This window comes from Bos javanicus, chromosome 19 (genome assembly GCF_032452875.1).
Source record: "Bos javanicus breed banteng chromosome 19, ARS-OSU_banteng_1.0, whole genome shotgun sequence".
NCBI classification, from domain to species: Eukaryota; Metazoa; Chordata; class Mammalia; order Artiodactyla; family Bovidae; genus Bos; species Bos javanicus.
The window spans coordinates 13,435,238-13,457,096 of NC_083886.1; the positions used below are offsets into that span (position 1 = coordinate 13,435,238).

The window sequence follows — 21,859 nt, forward strand, 5'->3', positions numbered from 1 at the left end:
TAGTCTGGACATTTCAAGTAAGGGGGGGAAAAGGTGAAAGCTATAAACTGGATTAAAAACAGCTAAAGAGACATAAACTGGAAAAGGAAATGGCAACCCACTCCAGTATTCTTGCCTGGAAAATTCCATGGATGGAGGAGCCTGGTGGGCTACTGTCCATGGGGTCACAAAGAGGCGGACACAACTGAGCGACTTCACTCACTCACTCACAAAGAGACATAAAACATAAGGAGTGAACTTTAATTAGATCTTGATTTGAATCAGTTAGAGAACTCATTTTTGAGACAGTTGGGAAATTTTAAATTATGACTTGGATTTTGGCTACTATAATGTGTTGTTTTTCTGAATATAATATACTGCTGCTGCTAAGTCACTTCAGTCGTGTCCGACTCTGTACAACCCGATAGACGGCAGCCCACCAGGATCCACCATCCCTGGGATTCTCCAGGCAAGAACACTGGAGTGGTTGCCATTTCCTTCTCCAATGCATGAAAGTGAAAAGTGAAAGGGAAGTTGCTCAGTCGTGTCCGACTCTTAGCGACCCCATGGACTGCAGCCTACCAGGCTCCTCAGTCCATGGGAGTTTCCAGGCAAGAGTACTGGAGTGGGCTGCCAGGGCCTTCTCCATATAATATACTATTTGGTTACAAAGTACAAGAAGATGTACTTAGAAAATGTATGCTTAATTTGTAGTTGGTAAAATGTCATCACATATGTAACTTACATTCAAACATTTTAGCAAAAGACTACACATTATATACAATGGGAAGACTTGTTTAATCAACATGACATCTGTCACTGTACTGTTTAAAAGGAACATGCAGTTACAGAGAAAATGCCATTCACATACATAAGTAGTTTTGAATATTAAAGTCCTTGCCTTATAACACAGAAATAAATGTAATTCAACAGCACTGTTTATGTACTATTCTATATCTACTATTTATCTTTACTACTCAATCACAACTTTACTCAGTAAAATTAATCTTTATAGGATTTCTAAATTTTTATTATAAATTCATTCATTCAATAATCACTGAAAACTACTTACTTAGGTCATATACCCTAACACATATATTTCATATTTTCTATTTCCAAAAAATTGGATAGAAAACTCATAATATAAATAAGGGTGAGGGGAAGGACATACCACTTGTATTAAAAGCCATGCAGCACACTGGTTTTTCATGAGCAGGGAAATGGGCCACAATGCCATCACTGTCAGAGTCCTCGCTCACAAGCACCTGTACAGAAAGGAAGAGGCAAACGGAAGTTAACCAATTACTGACCTTGAAGAGACACAACACCACTACATCCCTGACCAAGTAACAGGCTTCCGCTACATTTGAAGATTATTCTTCATAATACAAGGTGGGCATGCCACTTCAGAAATAGGGAAAAGATGTAAATTGCCCCCAGCAAATCAATCACATAACCTCTAAAAACAACTGGTTGACCTGACTGCAGATGACAATGATTTCTTGAAGCTTCAGTTCAGAAAAAATGAAAAGCCTAAAATCAGCTCTATACAGCTTTATCTAAAAATAGGAACAGGAGTTCTTATTGTGTTATGGCCTGCTGAAAAACTCTTGCCCGTGACTGGAACAGAACAGCAAAAAAAAACCAAAAAAACATAAGTTAAATACAAACAAACAGGCATATATATATTTAGGGGAATTACCAAATATTTTTTACTTAAAGTACAAACACTGTGGTCTTTAACCTCTAGTTTTTAGACAGACACAACACTTCTTTGAAAATACTACCAGTAGAACAAGCAGTTTGGTATGTCAAATTCATTCCCCTTCATTTTCTTATAAGCATACTGAAATACAATTTACATTCCATACAATCTGCCTATTAAGAGTGTATTATTCAATTATCCCTAGGGAAAAAAGTTTTAAAACAGCATGTATTCATTTTGCAAAGCAAGCAATTAGCTCAAGAAATTAAAATCTTTACATATCTAATGTTACAAAGGGAACGCCTACTATACCAATATTGGATCATGATATTCAAAGAATTTATCTGAAGCAATCCAGGAAGTAGTCCTACACTGGCAAGGTTAATTTTTCTTTTAGACTTAAAGAGTTTTACAGAGGTATAATTTACATAAAAGTTACTTATTTTATGTTTACAATTCAATATTTTTATATAGTACTGTAACTGTTACAACAATCCATTTTATAGGAATGCCTTTTTTGTCATCCTTTTCCTATCTTAATGCTTTAATTTTCTTGCCTTATTGTTCTGGCTAGAACCTGCAATTCAGTCAAGCTGCAGATTGTCAAATTTTTTGTCTACAGGTCTTGTTTTTATTACCACTATAACCATTTTTAAGTATTCAGTTCGGTACCGTTAAATATATTCACATTGTTAACAGATTTCTAGAACACTTTCACCTTGCAAAACTTAAATTCTATACCCACTAAACACTAAGTCTTCTTTTTCCCTCCTCCCACCCTTAGTGACCACCTTTGAACTTTGTTTCTATGCTTTGACTATTTTAGAAATTCAAAATAAAAGGAAGAATTTAGTGTTTGTACTTTTGTGACTGGCTTATTTCCCTTAGCACAATGGCCTCAAAGTTTATCAACACTGTAACATGTGAAAAGATTTCCTTCTTTTTAAAGGTTGTGTAATGTTATTACACTGTGTGCGTGTGCATGTGCGTGTGTGTGTGTGTGTGTGTGTGTGTATACATTTCTCTTTATCCATTTACCTGGTGGTGGACATCTGGATAGCTTCTACCTCCTGGGTACTATGAATAATGCTACAATGAACATGGGTGTGTAAATATCGCTTCAAGATCCTGCTTTCTATTATTTTGCATATAAAGGCAGAAGTAGGATGACTGGATCACATAGTAACTTTATTTTCAATTTTTTTAGAAATTTTCATGCTGATTTCCATAATGGCTATATCATTGTGTACTCCCACCAAAAGTTCCCACGGGTGCCAACTTTTCCCCATGTTTGACAACAGTTATTTTCTGTTCTGTTGATAGTGGTCATCACCTGATAGGCGGGAGGTGATACTTCACTGTGGTTTTGATTCACTAATGATTAGTGATTCTGAGCATTTCTTCATATGTTTATTAGACATGCCTACATCTTCTTTGGAGAAGTGTCTTGATTCAAGTCCTATGCTCATTTGTTAATTTTAACTGTTGAGTTGTAGAAATTCCTTATTTATACTATATATTAACTCCTTATCAGATATATTATTTACAATGATTTTCTTCCACCCCATAGGTTGCCCTTTCACATGGCTGGTTATTTCCTTTTAGGCACAGAACTTTTAAGGTTTGATGTAGTTCCATTGGTCTATTTTTTACTTTGTTACCTGTGCTTTTGGCATTATATGCAAGAAATTATTGCTTGATTCAGTGTATTAAAGATTTTCTCCTATGTCTTTATGCAGGAGTTTAATAGTTTCCGGTCTCATGGTTGAATCTAAAATCATTTTTATATATGGTATAAGGTAAGGGCCCAGCTTCATTCTTTTGCATTAGCTATCCAGTTTTCCCAACCTCATTTGTTGACAGTGTTTCCCCACTGTGTAGTTTTTTTCAACCTTGTCAAAAATATTTTGGATGTATATGCATGGGTTCATTTTCACATTTTCTACTCTTTTCCATTGGTCTACATATCTATCTTTATGCCAGTATCACATCATCTTAATTACTATTGCTTTGTAATATGATTTGAAGTGAGGCGGTGTTTTTTTTTTCGGAGAAGGCAATGGCACCCCACTCCAGTACTTTTGCCTAGAAAATCCCATGGACAGAGGAGCCTGGTAGGCTACAGTCCATGGGGTCGCTAGAGTCGGACACGACTGAGCGACTTCACTTTCACTTTTCACTTTCATGAATTGGAGAAGGAAATGGCAATCCACTCCAGTGTTCTTGCCTGGAGAATCCCAGGGACGGGGAAGCCTGGTGGGCTACGGTCTATGGGGTTGCACAGAGTCGGACACGAATGAAGCGACTTAGCAGCAGCAGCAGCAGCAGCAGCAGCAGCAGTGTTTTTTTACCCCAAAATTGTTTCAGCTTTTCAGGGTCCCTTCAGATTCCATATGCATGGTTTTTCTCTATTACTACCACAAAATGTCATAGAGCCTTTGATAGGTACTGCATTTAATGTCACATTGGGTACTATGGATATTTTAAGAACATTAAGTCTTAAAATCCACAAGCATGAGATGTCTTTCCACTTTTCTATATCTGAAAGATGCCTTTCACGTCTTTTAACAACATATTATGGTTTTTAGTGTGTAAGTCTCTCATTTCCTTGGTTAAGTTTATCCCTAAGAGTTTGCTTTCTTAAAAAAAAAAAAGACAAAATTGACAAACCCTTAACTAGATTAACAAAAACAAGAGAGAAAATTCAAATAGCTAAAATTAGAAATGAAAGAGGAGCCATTAAAACTGATGTCACAGACATAAAATGGATTATAAGATATTTCTATGAGGCCCTCATTGCCCTGATACCAAAAGACAAAAAGAAAACCACAAATCAATATCCCTGAAGAATAATGATGCAATCATCTAAAAGAAAATGGGATCAAACCAAATTCAACATATTAAAAGGATTATACACCAAGAAAAGTGAGGTTTATACTTGGAATGCAAGGATGGTTCAACATACAAAAATCAATGTAATACACACCACATTAACAAACTGAAAAATAAAAACCATATGATGATTTCAATCAGTGCAGAAAAAGCATCTGACAAAATTCAACCACTTTCATGACAAATCACTCAACAAACTAGGAATACTGGGAAATTACCATGTTTAGTAATATAATAAGTTACATATACAGAGTCCACAGTTAACATTATACAAAATGGGGCAAGACTGGAAGTTTTTCCTCTAAGATTACTATAAAGGCAAGGACGTCCTCTCTCAGCACTACTGTTCAACACAGTACTGTGAGGTCTAGTCATAGCAACCAACTCAAGAGAGGGGGGAAGAAAGGGAAAGAAATACAAGGCATACAAATGGTTAAAGAAACTTCCCTCTCTAGATTACACACATACACACACAAAATTCAACAAAGTTGCAGGGTACAAAATTAACACTCTCAATTTTATGGCAAAACCAATACAATATTGTAAAGTAATTAGCCTTCAATTAAAATAAATAAATTTATATTTTAAAAAAATAAAATCTAAAAAAAATTAAGAATTTTTAAAAATCAGCTTTTTTCTATATATTAACAAACACTAATTTTAAAAAAAAGGAACTAAGAAAACAATCTCATTTGCTATACCACCAGATTTATCAAATTTGTTAATATTTCCAAAGAACCAGTATTGATTTTCCTGATCATTTCACTGCTATTTTGTTGACTGTTGGTCATATTTCTATTATTTACTTCATTTGTCTTACTTTCATTATAATTTGCTGTTTTTAAACTCTCTTGATGGAGAACTAAGGTTATTAATTTAGGACCATTTTTCAAGTTATAATTTTCCCATTAAGGAATAATATAGCTTGAGATTCTTTTATACCATAATTTCATTCTATTACTGATTTCCATGCTTTAGATTTGCTTTATGGCCAATCATATGGCCTATCTTGGAGAACATTCCAGATATTCTTGAAAAGAATGTGAAGTCTGTAGGTTGGGGGATGGGGAGTCTCAGATCATTTTGGTTGATAGTGCTAATCAAGTCGTTAAATCTACCAATCTCTTAAAATTTCTGTATAGTTTTTCCATCAATTATGGAAAGCACAGTATTTAAATCCCAAACTATAAATGTTGGCTAGAACCTCTTCTTTCAGTCTGTCGGATCTGGCTCATGTTTGTTGCCCTATGTTGCCACGTGTTTATCATTTTATCTACCTATTACAGTGACTCTCTCATCATTATAAAATGTCCTTCTTTTTCTCTGCAGTATTCCTTGACTTAAAATCTTTTATCGGATATTAATATAACCACTCCAATTCTGTTACCGTTACTGTTTGCATGGTACATTTCTTACAACCTTTTACTTCAGTCAATTATGTCTCTGAATCTAAAGTGATTCTGGTGGGACAATCACTCTCTTTTAACTGGAGTCCATTTATAGTTAATACAATTACACAGATAATTGGATTTACGTCTGCCATTTTCCACTTACTTTTATGTCTCAGGTGTTTGTTGCTCTGATCCTCTTCCTTTGTATTAAACAATTATTCTTAATGTTTACTATTTTTATCTTCTGTTGATTTTGGGGGAGCAATTTCTTAGTGATTTGCTATACAGGTTGTAAGGCGCTTTATAGAAAACAGGATTACAGGTTAATTTCAGACTTAATTTTGATAAATTACAGCTCCTTGCTCCAATATAGCTCCATTTCTTTTCCCACTCCTTTGAGATACTCCTGTCTTGTCAATTACCAACTAAGAAACATCGTATTCCCTAAAACAGTCCTCCAATTATATACATACACATGTTGGTGTGTTTGCTGCTGTCCTAGAGGTCTCTGAGACTCTCTACATGTCCTCAATTCTTCCTCTCTATTCTTTTTGAATGGGCCCCAAACTGAGATTGCAAACCCGGGCTACGAGAGCACACATTATCCTATTCATCACCTACCAAGTCTAATGAAAACACTATTGGACTTCGGTTTTAACCTTCTATTCCAAATCAAGTAAATCCATCCTCTAAAAGGGAACTGCTTGTTTATATGGCTTACTCTGCTCTGCTTAAACTACCACACTCACCAAGCCCCTGGCAGATGTAGATAAGAGAAATGTGAATTTATGTTTATCACTTCTTTCTTAGCTTTCTGATCAATTTCTAGAGCCCTCCCCCCCCTCAAATAGTTACTTTTGAAACTTCTGTCCATAATGTACTTATTATCTGGGAAAAAGGGACTGTGAGAACAGAGGGGTGGGGAGATATTATTTAATGGGTACAGATATTGAATAATTCTGGACATGGATGATAATGATGATTATTCACCATTGTGAATGTACTTAATACCACTGAATTGTAAACTTAAAAAAAGGCTAAATGGCAAATTTTACATTATATATATTTTCCCACAAGTGGGGGGCAACATGCATTACAAATTATTTCTCTCATCTCTCTTTTCCATTCTTCCATTCAATTTTCAAAAATGTTAGAGAGGAACACAAGAAAAAGAAGTCTTACAGGAGCAGTCTCCAGGAAAGTCTGCTAAATATACTAAGGATTTGCTTTAGGATACATGGCATATTCATAGAGTTGTGCAACCATTATGACAATCAAATTAGAACATTTTTATCACCTAAAAGAAACTTCATACCATTAACAGTCACTCTGCAACCCCCTGTTTTCTTCAAACTCCCAGCCCTAGGCAAACAATCTACTTTCTCTTTCTATAGATTTGCCTGTTCTGGACATTTCATATAAATAGACTCATACAAATATGTATTCTTTTGCAACTGGCTTCTGTCACTAAGCACAATATTCTCAAGGTTCATTCATTTTGTCGTATTAATACTTTACTTCTTTTTACTGCTAAGTAATATTACATTGTATGTCTATGTCACATTCTATTTACCCATCCATTGATCAGTTAAAGTACATTTATCTGGGTTGCTCCTATTTTCTAGCTATATGAATAATACTGCTATAAACATTCATGTACAAATTTTTACACAAACATGTATTTTCATTTTTCTTGGTTATATACCTCCTAAGAGCAGTTCTCTTAGGAGACAAATGCCCAATCAAATGGTAACTCTTTTCCAAAGCAGCTGCACTGTGTTACGTCCCCACAGCAGTGTGCCAGGGCTCTCATTTCTGCTCACTGGCCAGTGGTATATTATTTCCAGAAAGATGTCTATTCAAATCCTTTGCTCATTTTAAAATAAGGCTATTTATCTTTTTCTTATCCAGCTATAGGAGTTCTTTCAATATTCTGAAAACACACACAAATGAATGCAGGTAAAAACAAATGGTGAGAGCTAAATATGCTCAGAAGCCTAGTTAACAGTAAGGTGTCATTGTCAATAACCTGGTTCTGACATTTTATGACCGCTATGTAAGATGTCACAGTTTGGGAGAACTTGGAGGAAACTTGGGGAAGAGCACATGGATATATCTGCAACTTACTGTGAGTCTACAATTATTTCAAAATTAAAAGTTAAAAATGTAGAGCATACCACAAGATTTTTAATTTCTCTCGTACTGATAGATGACAAGTGGTATCCTGGTACAGTTTTGTCTTTCTCTGATAACAAGTTAAATCTATAGATTTTATACCAGTGGTATATACTTTTTTCTGTGAAATATTTTGTCCTTGCCCATTTTTCTATGTCAAACCAATCTCTTATAAGAGCCTCTTATCTTTCATGTATTATAACTCTGTACCCTCTCTTTGCAATACAATTAGTATTGAGTACTCTATTTGATGGTGCTAACACAGAAGCCATTGAGCAAAAGGGCTCATTAATCTTGGTGAGTACCAAAACCTCCTAAAAATATATAGACTTCTTTGAATCTTCTCTGTATGAGCTTCACAAATATAACCACCACCAGATACTTTTGAAAAGATTGTCTCCACTGCATCATCACCTTGCCCAAAATATCAAACTAATACCAAAGATATCCCAAATCCGTTGTCCTAAGACTTTATTTTCACTCACTATCTAAACAGGCTAAAATCCTGTGAGTAACAATTCAATATTATTAAAGCAAAGCACTTTAATTGATACAAGGTGGATAAGGCTTTACCATATGAACAAAAAGAGAGACAAACACCACAGGAACCACTAAATTATTATGAACTACACTTGTATTTACACTCAGGGCAAGAATAGCTCTAGTTTATGTCATCATTCTGGAGCATTTTTCTTTGATTAGAGACTTTGCCACCTGCTAACTTAAATTATGTTACTTTATAAAGGCAAATTATATTGCTTATGCTTTTAAATAAAACATGGAAGTAACATAGACAAAATGGACAGTCAACCAAATCTATTCCTCTTTAATGCAGTTACCATACAGTGATCCTGCCACCATCAAATAATACTAATCAATTCACCATCAGAAGGATGGTGAAACAAATTTTATATACTATCCCTGTAAACATGAAAATATCTTTACTGAAGTCTCAATGGATTTAAATAGCAAAAGTGAACATAATGTCAGCTTTAGTTCCTAAGATGGAGATGGACAAGGAAAAAACACTACAGTTAAGGTCAAACATCAGTGGGAAAGGGCTTAAAGTGATAAATCCATGACATTAACCACTGCAGTCTTTTTAATACAATCCAGCATAACTTAAAAACAGCTCTGTACTCCAACTGAACTATTTATCAGAGACAAAAATGTCTTCTTGACAAAAAACAGATTCATGTTAATAAAAGAAAGCAGTATTATACTGAAGAAATCTTATTGCTTTAAAAAAACACTTATGATTCCTTAAAAATGTACATAGCAACTTCTCATTTATTTCCTGTCTTTTAATAGAATTTTTAAATCAAGCAAAATTTCAGAATATAAGTAGGAATGGAAAGAGATTATGCTCTGAACAAATGATAGAAAAGATAAAATTTCTCAGGTTGACAACACTTTCAATTTTTTAACTTTTAAAAGCTAACATTTTATTATTCTTATTTCCTAATGAACTACTTCAGTTGTTCCCAATGTTAACAATGCACTTCTCACAGAAAAAATAAACTTTCATATAATCTACAATCCATTTCCATATTCCAAATGTGAGAATTCCAACTGAAAGTTATGAAGAGTTAACGAAGAACTAGGGGGGGAAAAAACAAACCACATTTGAAAACACAAGACCTAAGGCTATGCTTTTTGTATAAATTAAATTCTCTTTACTCATTATATAAATTAACGAGTTATAGCTCTATTTCATCAAAAATAATAGGAGATAACAGTTTCAACTTTTAAATCACCACACATCAGTCTGTCAACAAATGCTAGATGTTTAACATACTTAGGTATACCCGCTAAACTAGACAATATTGAGGAGGGTTGTTACTACTTAGTAAATGTGGGTGGCCTTGGAGGTGAATTAATTAAGAATCAAAGGACAAAAGAAAATATTTGTTAACACTCATAAAACACTAAGCGTTTAAATATTTAATTCCAATTTAAAAAGAGGACATCTGTATGTGTCTGTCAACTCGAGCTAATTAACACAATGTTAAAAAAAAAAGTCATTACAGTCAACTGAAAAGTTTGCTAGCACTTCATTAAAAAGATTTTTAAACAGGAATACAAGCCTGTAACATATCTGGTTAACCACAAAGTTAAGATGGGAAAGGCAGAGAATTATATTATTCATATTTCAAATAAAATATAATAGCCAAATTCAATAATAGCCAGAATTTTAAAGATTTTTTTCTTTTCACTGCAGCACAGTCTGTATTTTTTTGAAACGCCACTTGATCTTACTACAGGAATTAGTATATGAGTACAGGCCAAATGTAATCTCTCATCAAGATGCAGAACCATATATACTGGAAGCAGATTTCTAAAAAAATATGCAATATTTAGGATTAATATTCTAATGGATCACATAATTATGTTCTGAAAACAGAATTAAATATAAGTTCTATGTTTATATTTAATATTTAAATAAATATAATATAAATTGAAATAATTTGTATTTCCAAATCTTGCTCTACTCCTATCTCATTCTAGTAATCAATTTTAGATTGTGTATTTACAGCAAAGATCACAAGCCATTAAAATTACGTTCCTTTAAGAAATGTATTTTAAAATTCATAACTATGATTCAAAAGATAATAATTTATGAATGCATGGGGGAGAAAAACAAAACTAAACTGGTTTATTTCTAGCAAGACTTACATAAGCATAGCGTATTTTTCCATGTTTATAATCACTCTTAAATGTTTCTAAACCTTGACTGTAAAAATCTGTTTTATATGAATATATAAGATCTATTTTTTATCTGAACATATAATAAGTTATTAACATTTACGTATTCTAATATACTCTTTGAGATTTTGTGTATTTTTTTTTGTATTTGTCAGGAAGTATCGGTAATAAAATTTGTAATAAAATTCATTATTGTCATTTATAACCACCACGTGCACGCATGCTAAGTCACTTCAGTTGTGTCTGACTTTTTGGCACACTGTGAACTGTAGCCTGCCAGGCTTCCCTGTCCATGGAATTCTCCAGGCAAGAATAATGGAGTGGGTTCCATGCCCTCCTCCAAGAGAACTTCCCAACTCAGGGACCGAACCCACATCTCTTGGGTCTCCTGCATTGGCAGGTGGGTTCTTTACCACTAGCACCACCTGGGAACTGTAATTAGTTATAATTAGACTGATTCAGCTTATACAAAGTGTCATTTAAAAAAAAAGAAACAGTATTAAACAGTATAAAAGAGATATATAATTATTTATTTATGGAACAGATGTCCTGATGAGATAACAGGAGAATTCTAAGGAACCTCAATTTTAACTTCAGATTTGATACGTTAACAGTGTTTGAAATAACAGGTTTTAACATGTTACTTCCCAGGTGGCTCAGTGATAGAGTATCTGTCTGCCAAGGAGGAGACGCAAGTTTGATCCCTAGGTCGGGAAGATCCCCAAGATAAGGAAATGGCAACCCACTCCAGTATTCTTGCCTGGAGAATCCCATGGACAGAGGAGCCTGGTGAGCTACAGTCCACAGGGTTGCAAAAAGTAGGACACGACTTAGTGACTGAACAATAACAATAATGCCACTTATGGGGCTTCCTCGATGGTGCTAGTGGTAAAGAATCTGCCTGCCAATGCAGGAGACATAAGAGACGTGGGTTAGAGTCCTGTGTTGGGAAGATCCCCTGGAGAAGAAAATAGCAACCCACTCTAATATTCCTGCCTGGAGACTCCCATGGACAAAGGAACCTGGAAGGCTACCTAGGGTTGCAAAGAGACAGACATGACTGAAGCGACTTAGCACACACGCATGCCATTTATAATTATTACAAAATATTGGCTATATTCTCTGTTGTACAATAATTACTCATCATTTTTTGAAAAAAACAAACAAAATTCTAACCTGAAATAACCTTAACTTTCTACAATTCCAAATTAACACATCTCTGAGGCCAAACACACTTTGTACGATCTTGATCCCAAATGATATTCTTAATTGCTCCATCCTCTGCACAAAATGAACATTACAGGCATCACAAACTCTTACCTGGCCCTCTCCAACTGTATCAGTGTCAATTACTGTGATGACTCCTGGGACCAGAGGACTCCGCCGTGAATTACTATGGATGGCAACATCATCTTCCGTCACACCTGAAGGGAGCGTGCCTGTCAGCTGGGTCACCACTTTCCCAACCATTGTCAAGCCAGTTTTCAGTGTCTAAACAATGAAAGGTAAATGTATCATTTTGCATCAATACTTGGATTCTAAATAGAAATATGTGTTTTGATAATTCAGATTAAATTCTTTATTTTCTAATAAGCTCATATGTAGCAGTGCACTGTCACAGAAATTGTCTGACTTTTTACACAATCTTAAATTTTAGTTAGAAAATTAGCACTAGGTTGAGTAAATGGTATCAGTAGGTACCCCCAAGTCAGCATGGTGAGAATTAGGCCATAGGTAAATAATTACAGAGTTTGTTTCACATGAGAATACAATTCTATTTTTATTAAAAATATTTTTTCGCTCTCCTCAGTGCATGTAACTTAAAATATGTGAAATATTAAGAAATAGGAACTATGTGATATTCTATTTTTTTTAACTGTATACACCTAATTTTCAGTCTACTTTTTAGCATAAAAAAGACTAAGCTACAGATAGAATCCATACGTGAAAACGACTTTCTCATTTAAATCTATAACATGATGCTATATAATACTGTACATCAAGATTTGGTATGTAGGTAATGCAGACTCCATCTAAGATACTTCAATTACTACATGAATGAAATGTCATAAAATTAGTTAAAAGGGTTCTTTTCTCTCCAGAAACAGAAAACAATTTAATGCAATATTTCTAATATATTATTTCAATTAAAGACATGTTTCATAATTAATTTTAGTTCCATTTCATTCAAAACAAATAGATAAAAAAACTAACTCATCTGTATGTTTTCTTTTATGTGAATTTCATCTGATTATTCTCATAACCATTAACAAACAATCATGTTAAGTAACGGGAGTTTTTCTTATTCTCTGAAAGGAAAGAAAGCAAAAACAAAGAGAAAGCTGTATGATTCATACACATTAAATCTAACCATTAAAGCCAAAATAAACTGTCCAGTCTACATGGACATATCAAAAATTATGTACAATATAACAGACACATCCTCATTGTGAGTTTTTATTAAGATACTTTAAATTAATCTTCAATAATGTGACTTGCTCTTTTAAAATAATTATGCACCTATATTCTGACATATGCTGCATCTAAATTTTAAGAAGTATATTGCTTCCACAGCATATCAAATATTAATTTACAAATGATAGGCAAAGAAGGTTGTTTATAAAGGCCTAAATATAATTTAAGCAACAATAAGATGGAACTTAAAAAAAGGAAATGCACATAATATATGTATATTTTACTGTAGCTATTAATATATTCCATGGAACCTTTATTATGAACTCGAATTGGTCAAGGCTCTTTAACAAAGATGTAGATAGGTTTCCTCAAACACCTCGGGTTTATAGAAGAGAAAACTGAGGCTACAGAAGTTAGGGGAAATGGCAGTTCAAACAGCCAGTCAATAACAAAGCCAGAACTCAAAACCAGGACTTGCTCCAAACCACTATCCAGTAATGCCCTGTAATCTCTTCCTGATACTACTTGTGATCTCACACTTCATGAATTCAGAACACAAATGTATACCGGGAAGGAAAAAGGAAAAATAAAGACTCTCATAGTGTTTCCTAATAAATACTTAAATAAAATGACCAGCAAAGCCATTTGCAGAATTCAAGCAAAATGATATAACTTACAGCTGACTGAAACCAAGAAAAAGCCACAAATCAATTGTAACAGTTTTGTTTAGTGCTAAAAACTCAAACTGCAGTGATTAGAAAACACATTGGTGTTCTTCAATTAGCAGCCAAACATTTGCTTCAATAATTCACAAGAAATGACTTACACCAAGTCTGTTAGAGTGTTGTCCAGAAAGCCTCCAGAGGACCAACAAAACCAGGCGCACAGTGGATCGGTGTCAAAGGCCGCCAGGAAGCCTGATTAACCTCTGAGATGCCTCGGCCGATGGCCTCGCTCCATTAATGCTAATGGAGATGCTCCCACTTCAACGGAGCTAGCCCCTTTATCAAAGGAATGCCTTTCAGGTTTAACGTCTTGAATTGTGTATACTCCCCATTTGCCCTTGAGCTTATTATTTCATGCTCTTATACCAATGAAAAGGAATAAAACTAAAATAACTGGAGCACACAGAAAGTGGGAAGTAATGTACCCAAAGCAACCACAAGATAAAGAGAACAGTTAATACAAGAGAACTGGGGGAAAAAAAACTCCAGAAAGAGGGGGAAAACAAAGTAGTACGTTCCATAGTCAAAGGTGAATAAAGTATTACAGGAGGAGTTAATGATGTTTCTCACCCCCCAAAAAAACTCAGGCCTACTGGTGGCACCTTATTAGTGGACCAAAATCTAAAGCCCAAACTTAACAGCCTCAGATCTGTACTTTGTATAGTAAGTGACAGGACAGTACTCTCATAGCTCATTAACTTTCAAAATAAGGCCTTAGGGTGTAGAAGAGGGGTACTGAAAGCTTTCCACATGAGTAAGGACCTTTACCTTGGGGAGAAGTTTGTTTCCATGTTAGAATCACACGTACCAATGAGCACTACTATCCTCACAATCTGAAGAATATTACAAGAATACTCACAGAACTAATCTGGACTGTAAAGTGCTGAACCTAAGACTATAATGTATGTGTCAGATAATCTACTGTGACCAAAACTTCAAATGAACATGGTACTGATTCTGTTCTATTGCACAGAGACTTGCCAAAGGTCACTAGTCATCTTTAACCTTTCTCAGGCCGTATCAGTTGTCCTCCTTATCCATTAGGACTAATGGTGCTGCTCTCACAAAAGCTGTTAGTTGTCCTAAGAAGTTATCAGATAACACAGAAAGCAGAGGCATTTTTATTAAATCAATTCACCACGCTGGGTTTAAAACACATTAAGAGGAAAACTCAAATAGGACAGTTGCAGGGTAACTAGAAATATATGGACCAAGATTTAATAAATGTTTCAAAATAATCCAATTTGAACAATTTCAATATTAAAATTTTTCTTTCAACATGACCTCAGAGAATTTATTATTATTATATTCTTTATAAGGAAAGTCAAATAAATTATTTGGAAGGATGAATTTTAAGTGCTATTTAAAAATCCAGGGAGGGAAAAAAAAATATTATTTCCTTGAAAACAATCCAAGCACATATACAATTAATACAATTTATATTTACATTTGTAATATGAGACATCAAAAAGAATTAAAAGTTTAATAACTAACCCTTCTATATAACAAAGAGGTAACCTCTATGAAGCCACATTAAGAAGCTGTCGTCAGAGAGAAAAATATCAATGACTACTTTTGTCAGAGAAAGTGACTTAGTATTTTCTTAAGGAGCACATACACCACGGCTTTTAAATATTTTTTCATGTTACAGCTCAACAAATATCATATTACCTAGAAATTATTCAAATGGTAAGAATAATAATAATACATTTTATTTTCTATTTTCAATATGATAGGCTAGGTAAATCAGATCAATCCTACCAATGAAAACAAGTAGGAAAACTAGAGTCTTTTATTTTTTTTTAACTCTGCTTGAAGGTACTGAATATTTAACAAAACAGTGATGAGGTATCAGGTCCAAATCCAAGAGAACAGGGAAATTCAGCTATGTGAGCTGGTATTTAGGCCTAAATGCACTGGATAATGGGCTTCCCCAGTGGCTCAGCACCAAAGAATCCACCTGCAATGCAGGAGACACAAGAGACGCAAGTTCCATCCTTGAGTAGGGAAGATCCCTTGGAGGAGGGCATGACAACCCACTCCAGTATTCTTGCCAGGAGAATTCCATGGACAGAGGAGCCTGGCGGGCTACAGTCCATGGACTCTCAAGAGTCGGACATGACTGAGTGACTCAACAACAACAACTAAGAGACTGAGCAGTGCTTCTGATAGACCTGTGGTGGGACCTAGGCTGTCATGTCCTGCTTTCCCTGCATGCTTCATGGTGAAATATAAAGGGACACACAACAGAAATAAGAGTGAACCTGTACTAATCAGGATCCCACAGCTATTTCAGGTGACCTCTATTTAAATAATTTAAGTACTTTCAATCCATGAAATTGGATAAAGATGATCCAAGCCTGAGAGCGTCACAGAACTCTGATATCATCTCAAACTAAAAACTTTTTCTAAAGATCTTTTAAATATATTTTAGCAAACAAAGAGTCAAGACATCATAAATGAGAACTAAGAGAAAAAGTAAACAACAAAAACACAACAAAAATGGAGCCAGATAATGGAATGATCAGAAACAGAGCGTATTTACTGTGTTTAAACAGTTTGGCAATTTGACAAAAATTGAATTCATGAGAACGAAAGACTATCAGTATTTACTAAAATGTTTTATCAATACACACATGTTCGATTTCATCAACCCCTTTTGGTACATAGATTGAGGTAATTTTTATCATTTTCTCCTTTATTATGTTAATGTGGCAATGAGACCCACTGATTCTGAGTAATAAACCAGTCTTATATTGTGGAATTATCCCAAATGAATTGTGACACATTACCCCTCTGTGTAATTTTTTTTCTGCTAATATTTTATTTAGGATTTTTCATATCTATGTTAATGATTTAATGAGTAAGACAGGACTGTAGTTTTCCTTTTTCATAACACTCTTGTTAAGTTTCAACATCAAGGTGATCTTGCATTATGAAACAAGATTAGGCATAATCTGACCTTTTTATTCTATGAGTCTTTGCAATATTGCCATTGTTTATTCTTTTTCTAACTGAAGTATAGTTGATTTACAATACTGTGTTAGTTTCAGGTGTAAAGCAAAGTGATTTAGTTATACATATACACATTTTTCAGGTTATTTTCCATGATAGGTTATTATAAGATATTCAATATAGTTCCCTGTGCTAAACAGTAAATCTTTATTATTTATCTATGCCATTGGTCATCTGCAAACATTAGATAGAATTCTCTGGTGAAAGTTTCTAGATTTGAAGATATCTTTAGTTTTACTTAGTAAAGTTTTTATACCCACTTAAACAACAAAGTACAGGAATTATCATGTAGAAAATGTAAAATAATAAATTTCAAATTATACTGCTTAATTATTGCAGTAATGTTTATGTTCTTACCACGGAAAACTAGAACTGCTTATATCTCAGAAGGTTAATTTACCCACAGTTACTAATACTGAGTAACTTACTAGAAGAAATTACATTTGGGGGAAAAATCATCCCAACTTTCCAATCTTTCCCATATAAAATATCCACACTTTGTGAAATGAAGAATCATTCCAGATCTGATAACATTTTAGGAAAACAATTCAACAGTATTTTCAAAGAAATCTCAAAATATTCATGTCATCTAATTCAGGAATCCATAAATGCACAGAAAAAAATTATATAACTATAAGAAAAATGTTTTTAAAATATTTCATGAAATTTAAGCTAAATATGAGTTAAAAGAGCAGGGTTCAATATATGACAGGACGTGTTAAGACTAGCAAGAAACGAGTGACTTTTGCATTCATGGCTATATTTTTTTCCTTCATTTTATAAATGTATAAGCAAGAACATGAATAAGCACTAAAATCAGGGTAAAGTAGTTAAAAGAAAAATTAAACATTAATCACTTTATTTAGGAGTTAATGGCAGAAACTTCTCTTTTGTCAGAGGTAACAAGGAATTGCAATCAACACCAACTGCACTGGTGACTAATGGCCCATTAAGGAGCTGTCATCAGCACAGTTTCGTGGAGGTTCAGTGTGGAAGACATGAGTGCGTTCCTCACCGGTCACAATATTGTGGTTTAGAAAATTAGGGAGTTTGGACTTGTTTTTTTTCAAAGCACATCAAGTCTAGCCTCGTTCCAGTAAGTCTATTTTCAGCTAACAGATAAACAGCTAAACAGTTACTGAATGAAGTAGGTCACTTTCCTTTTAAGTAGGCACACAAACACACAATTATACCAAAGAAGAGCTGGAAAATTATCGCTGGTCACACAACTAAAAATTATTCAGAATAACAATACAGTGAGCTATCCTGACCAAAGTGTGTGACGCAGATAAGTCAGAAAGAAATTGAATACTTGAGAACTATATCTCATTGGTATATTGTAAATTAACTAAATAACACCGACGCTGCCTTTACTGTTTCAGATTTCTCTTCACTGAGCTAACCATCATAACTTTTTCATACCCAATAGAGAAAAGTAAGCCATTCTTACAGAGATTCTGAAATCTAATATATGCTGCTGTAAGCAAAAAGCCATTCAGTATTTTCCTTTGACTGAAAAATACGTAACGCTTCTCTCATCAAACCCCATCATGGAAGCATTTGCGATCAATCTTGAAGTATTTCTGTATTTGTTTTACATAAAACAGTGTGACCTTTGATTCCCTCCCTGTGGTTTGTTTTAAACGGTTGTTCTTCTCTGAATAGTTGTGCTTTCTATTACATGCTGTCATTCAGATTCACGATGTCATCCCTATTATTAGAACTGTTTTGTTGTATACTTCACAATTCAAAAGAACGGTGATTATAAGGATACCTTATAATCAGCATAAAGTTTACGAGCCATCATCAAAATGAACCCTCGCGCATACACAAAAAGAACTCACTTGACAAACATGCAGGGGGCAGCTCTGTGACATGAAAGGGTCTTTGAATGCACCAGGGCCTTCACTCAAGTTTTCTTAATGACTAATATTCTTTTTGTGTCAAGAAGATTCATAAATGTTCAAAAATGCAAAGGGATGTCAGTATGGGTAGAATGATTCAAATCACACACACACACACACACACACAAATAGAATCCAGAAGTCACTACTTAAAATATGCAAAGCTTCTTTCCAAAGTAATTAGATTATAGACTTCAACCTAGCAAACAGACATAAATATCTTAAACTGGACAAACGCAAACCTTAAAATCATTACAAGAGAAAATAAAGTGTGATTTAGGAACCTTAAGAGATTAAATACCTAATCATTTAGGCACCAATTCTCAGGTGACAAAATAATTCTGACTTACTTTCTAAATTTGTTCGACACTTGTGAGTGAAAAGGGAAGGGAAAATCTCAATACAATTCAGGAGAGAAATGGGATAATTACTCCACGTAATCAAACCTCCCAGAGACTGCAGGCTACTCACTTTAGCAGCACTAATGACTGTGGCGGTGTAAGACTGAATGTTGTCTCCACAGGCTCCACCACGGGACTGATGACATCGAATCAACTGCAAAGAGAGAGAGAGTGACCATTCTGTTCAACTGTTTAACTCTACAGGCTCTTAGGACAGAGCTTATTTACCACATAGAATGGTGGTGATGGGTGGGAATATTTGCATGAGCCCTTTTTCGACAAACAGCTAAAAGCCCTGCTGAGACACTTTTACCCCTTTTTATAATCTATCGGTGCCACTCAGGCAGTTTCATGCTCAAATACGATTTTTAATTACAAGATGAATAGTCTTTAAGAATTTATAAACTGAAATGGTAGGATTTGAGATCTGGCAGACTTTCCACAAATAAATTTTAGAAACATAATCAAAGGACTTAGCCACAACTTCCTAACATTAAATATTTAACATGCTAGCAAATTGGAGGTTTTGTCCTTTTAATTCCTACATAAAGACAGCAAAAGGAAACTTTAAAAAACAGACAAAAGAGTGTGCCATATTTCCATTTTCGATTGTGTTTGTGGGAAAGCGACAGAAATTGTGCATAAATCAACTATGACACATATAATAGCTGTCCACTTCAGAGGGCTCACTAGTTTTAACATCAGAAGGAAAGAGACATGTCCTTATTCGTGTCTGATGTAAATAAGTAACTTGCCAATTTTCAAAATGAATCACTAGTTTCAATGCATGATTCTCTCATGTGTTGAGCAATAAACCAGGACTAAAGCCTCCACTGCCCTTACACTCTCCAAATTTAGGCTTAAAAAAAAAAGAAAGCGAAATATAAAAATTATTAGCCATATTTTTATACCAAAAGGTTTTCAAATAAAATGGCAATAGACTATTAGAATAACTCCACACTGTGATATGAATTATTAAAAGCCTATAGAAATCAAAATCTTCCTCTCCCAAAATACAAAAAAAAAAAAAAAAAAAAGCCTTAGATAATTTAAAACCACCCACCTGATAAAAACTAATGTGTGAACTTTTATTCTTTTATTTTAAAATCAAAATTTTCTTCATCTCTGACATTAAAAAGAAACAATCCCTTAAAACAAGAGTGGTGAGGTATTTCCCAAATCACAGGTAATTGGTAAATATAGTTCCACACATGGGAAAAGAGAGAGTCTGAAAGGTGCTCATTTTAGCTAATGAAAAGAATCTCCCTCATTCACCCACTCACTCATTCATTCATTCATTCACAAATACACATTTGAAGAATTATAAAAATTATCCCTCTGCTGCCTCCTGCAGGACATGCAAGGAAAGACATTATCTTAGAAACACTACCATCTTCTCCCAGTCTCAGCTAATTAAAATAATCAAGGAAAAGAAGCCATACTATTACCTCTTCAATTCAACTAAATCTGAGTTAGCATTTCTACATAAACATAACTAAGTCAGACTCTGTTTAAAACTGAGACCCACTGCAAAAACTATATTTGCATTTGAGGTACATCAAAATGAAAGATAAATCAGAAATTTCTGTAGTGCAAAACTCTTATCACGACTAAATTCTAGGAAATACTGGTGAGTGAAAAAAGCAGTGTACAAAAGAACATATATATCTACACACACACACACACACACACACACACACACACGTAAAATGTTATCTTTTGGAAAGAAAAAAATAAAAATATCAAACACATGATAAAATATATAAGCATATAAATAAAATATAAACAAAAAATACACAATTACCTACCAAATAATACATTATTTATACACTATGTATTATTTGGTACACAAACCATAATTGAATAATACAATGTAACAACAATGGAGGAATGCAAAAAAAAAGGGACAAAGAACAAACTAACTCAACCTATGAACACAGTATTTGATCTTATATCTTCAGTCTTAGGAAGTAATAAAGTAGAGAGAATTGCAAAAAAAATCCTGAACTCTTTTTAGTTGGTTTGACTTTTGTAGCAGTGTGAGCAAGCAATTCTACAATTCCTTTTTGTATTACAGAACTGAAGAGATGAAGAAAACGTGCTGATGTCACAGTCTCCTATCTGAAACAAAGGACATATAAATAGGAAATGGGGGACAAACAGAAAGAATCCTGTGGAAATGCCAATGTGAACTCTTCATTTCCAAAATGTATTATGTATATATGGAAATACATGGGTGCACAAATATGCATCTATGTATATTTGCCTATTTATGTGTATATATAGAAGTATGTTTGGGTGTATAACATGCATGTTTGTGAACTCTGTCCACTGAAAGAGTCTAGAAGCAAAAAGACCCCAGAAACAGTAAGTACGTCTACTGGACAAAGTTTAGGTATCTGATATCACTGTCAATTTAAAAGAACCAGTAAAATCAGAGAATTCCAGGCCTGAGACAGGGCAAGTACAAAGATTTATGATAGTGAGCAAGGAAAGAGTATTTCTTTTTTAATTTTGATGAAGCCACAACACAATGTCACAAGAAGCAGAC

The 21,859-nt window shown here is 34.2% G+C and overlaps 1 protein-coding gene across 10 annotated transcripts in view; it reads right to left on the reverse strand.

Annotated features, from left to right (window-relative positions):
* BCAS3 (BCAS3 microtubule associated cell migration factor) overlaps positions 1-21,859 on the reverse strand; it is a 590,167-nt gene that overhangs the window by 412,879 nt on the left and 155,429 nt on the right. For all 10 annotated transcript variants that reach the window (XM_061390224.1, XM_061390222.1, XM_061390227.1 and 7 more), the window contains exons 11-13: positions 19,379-19,462; positions 12,169-12,339; positions 1,151-1,244 (exon numbers count right to left, since the gene is read on the reverse strand). In XM_061390224.1, coding sequence (XP_061246208.1) covers positions 1,151-1,244; positions 12,169-12,339; positions 19,379-19,462 — 349 coding nt within the window. The remainder of the gene's footprint in view (positions 1-1,150; positions 1,245-12,168; positions 12,340-19,378; positions 19,463-21,859) is intronic.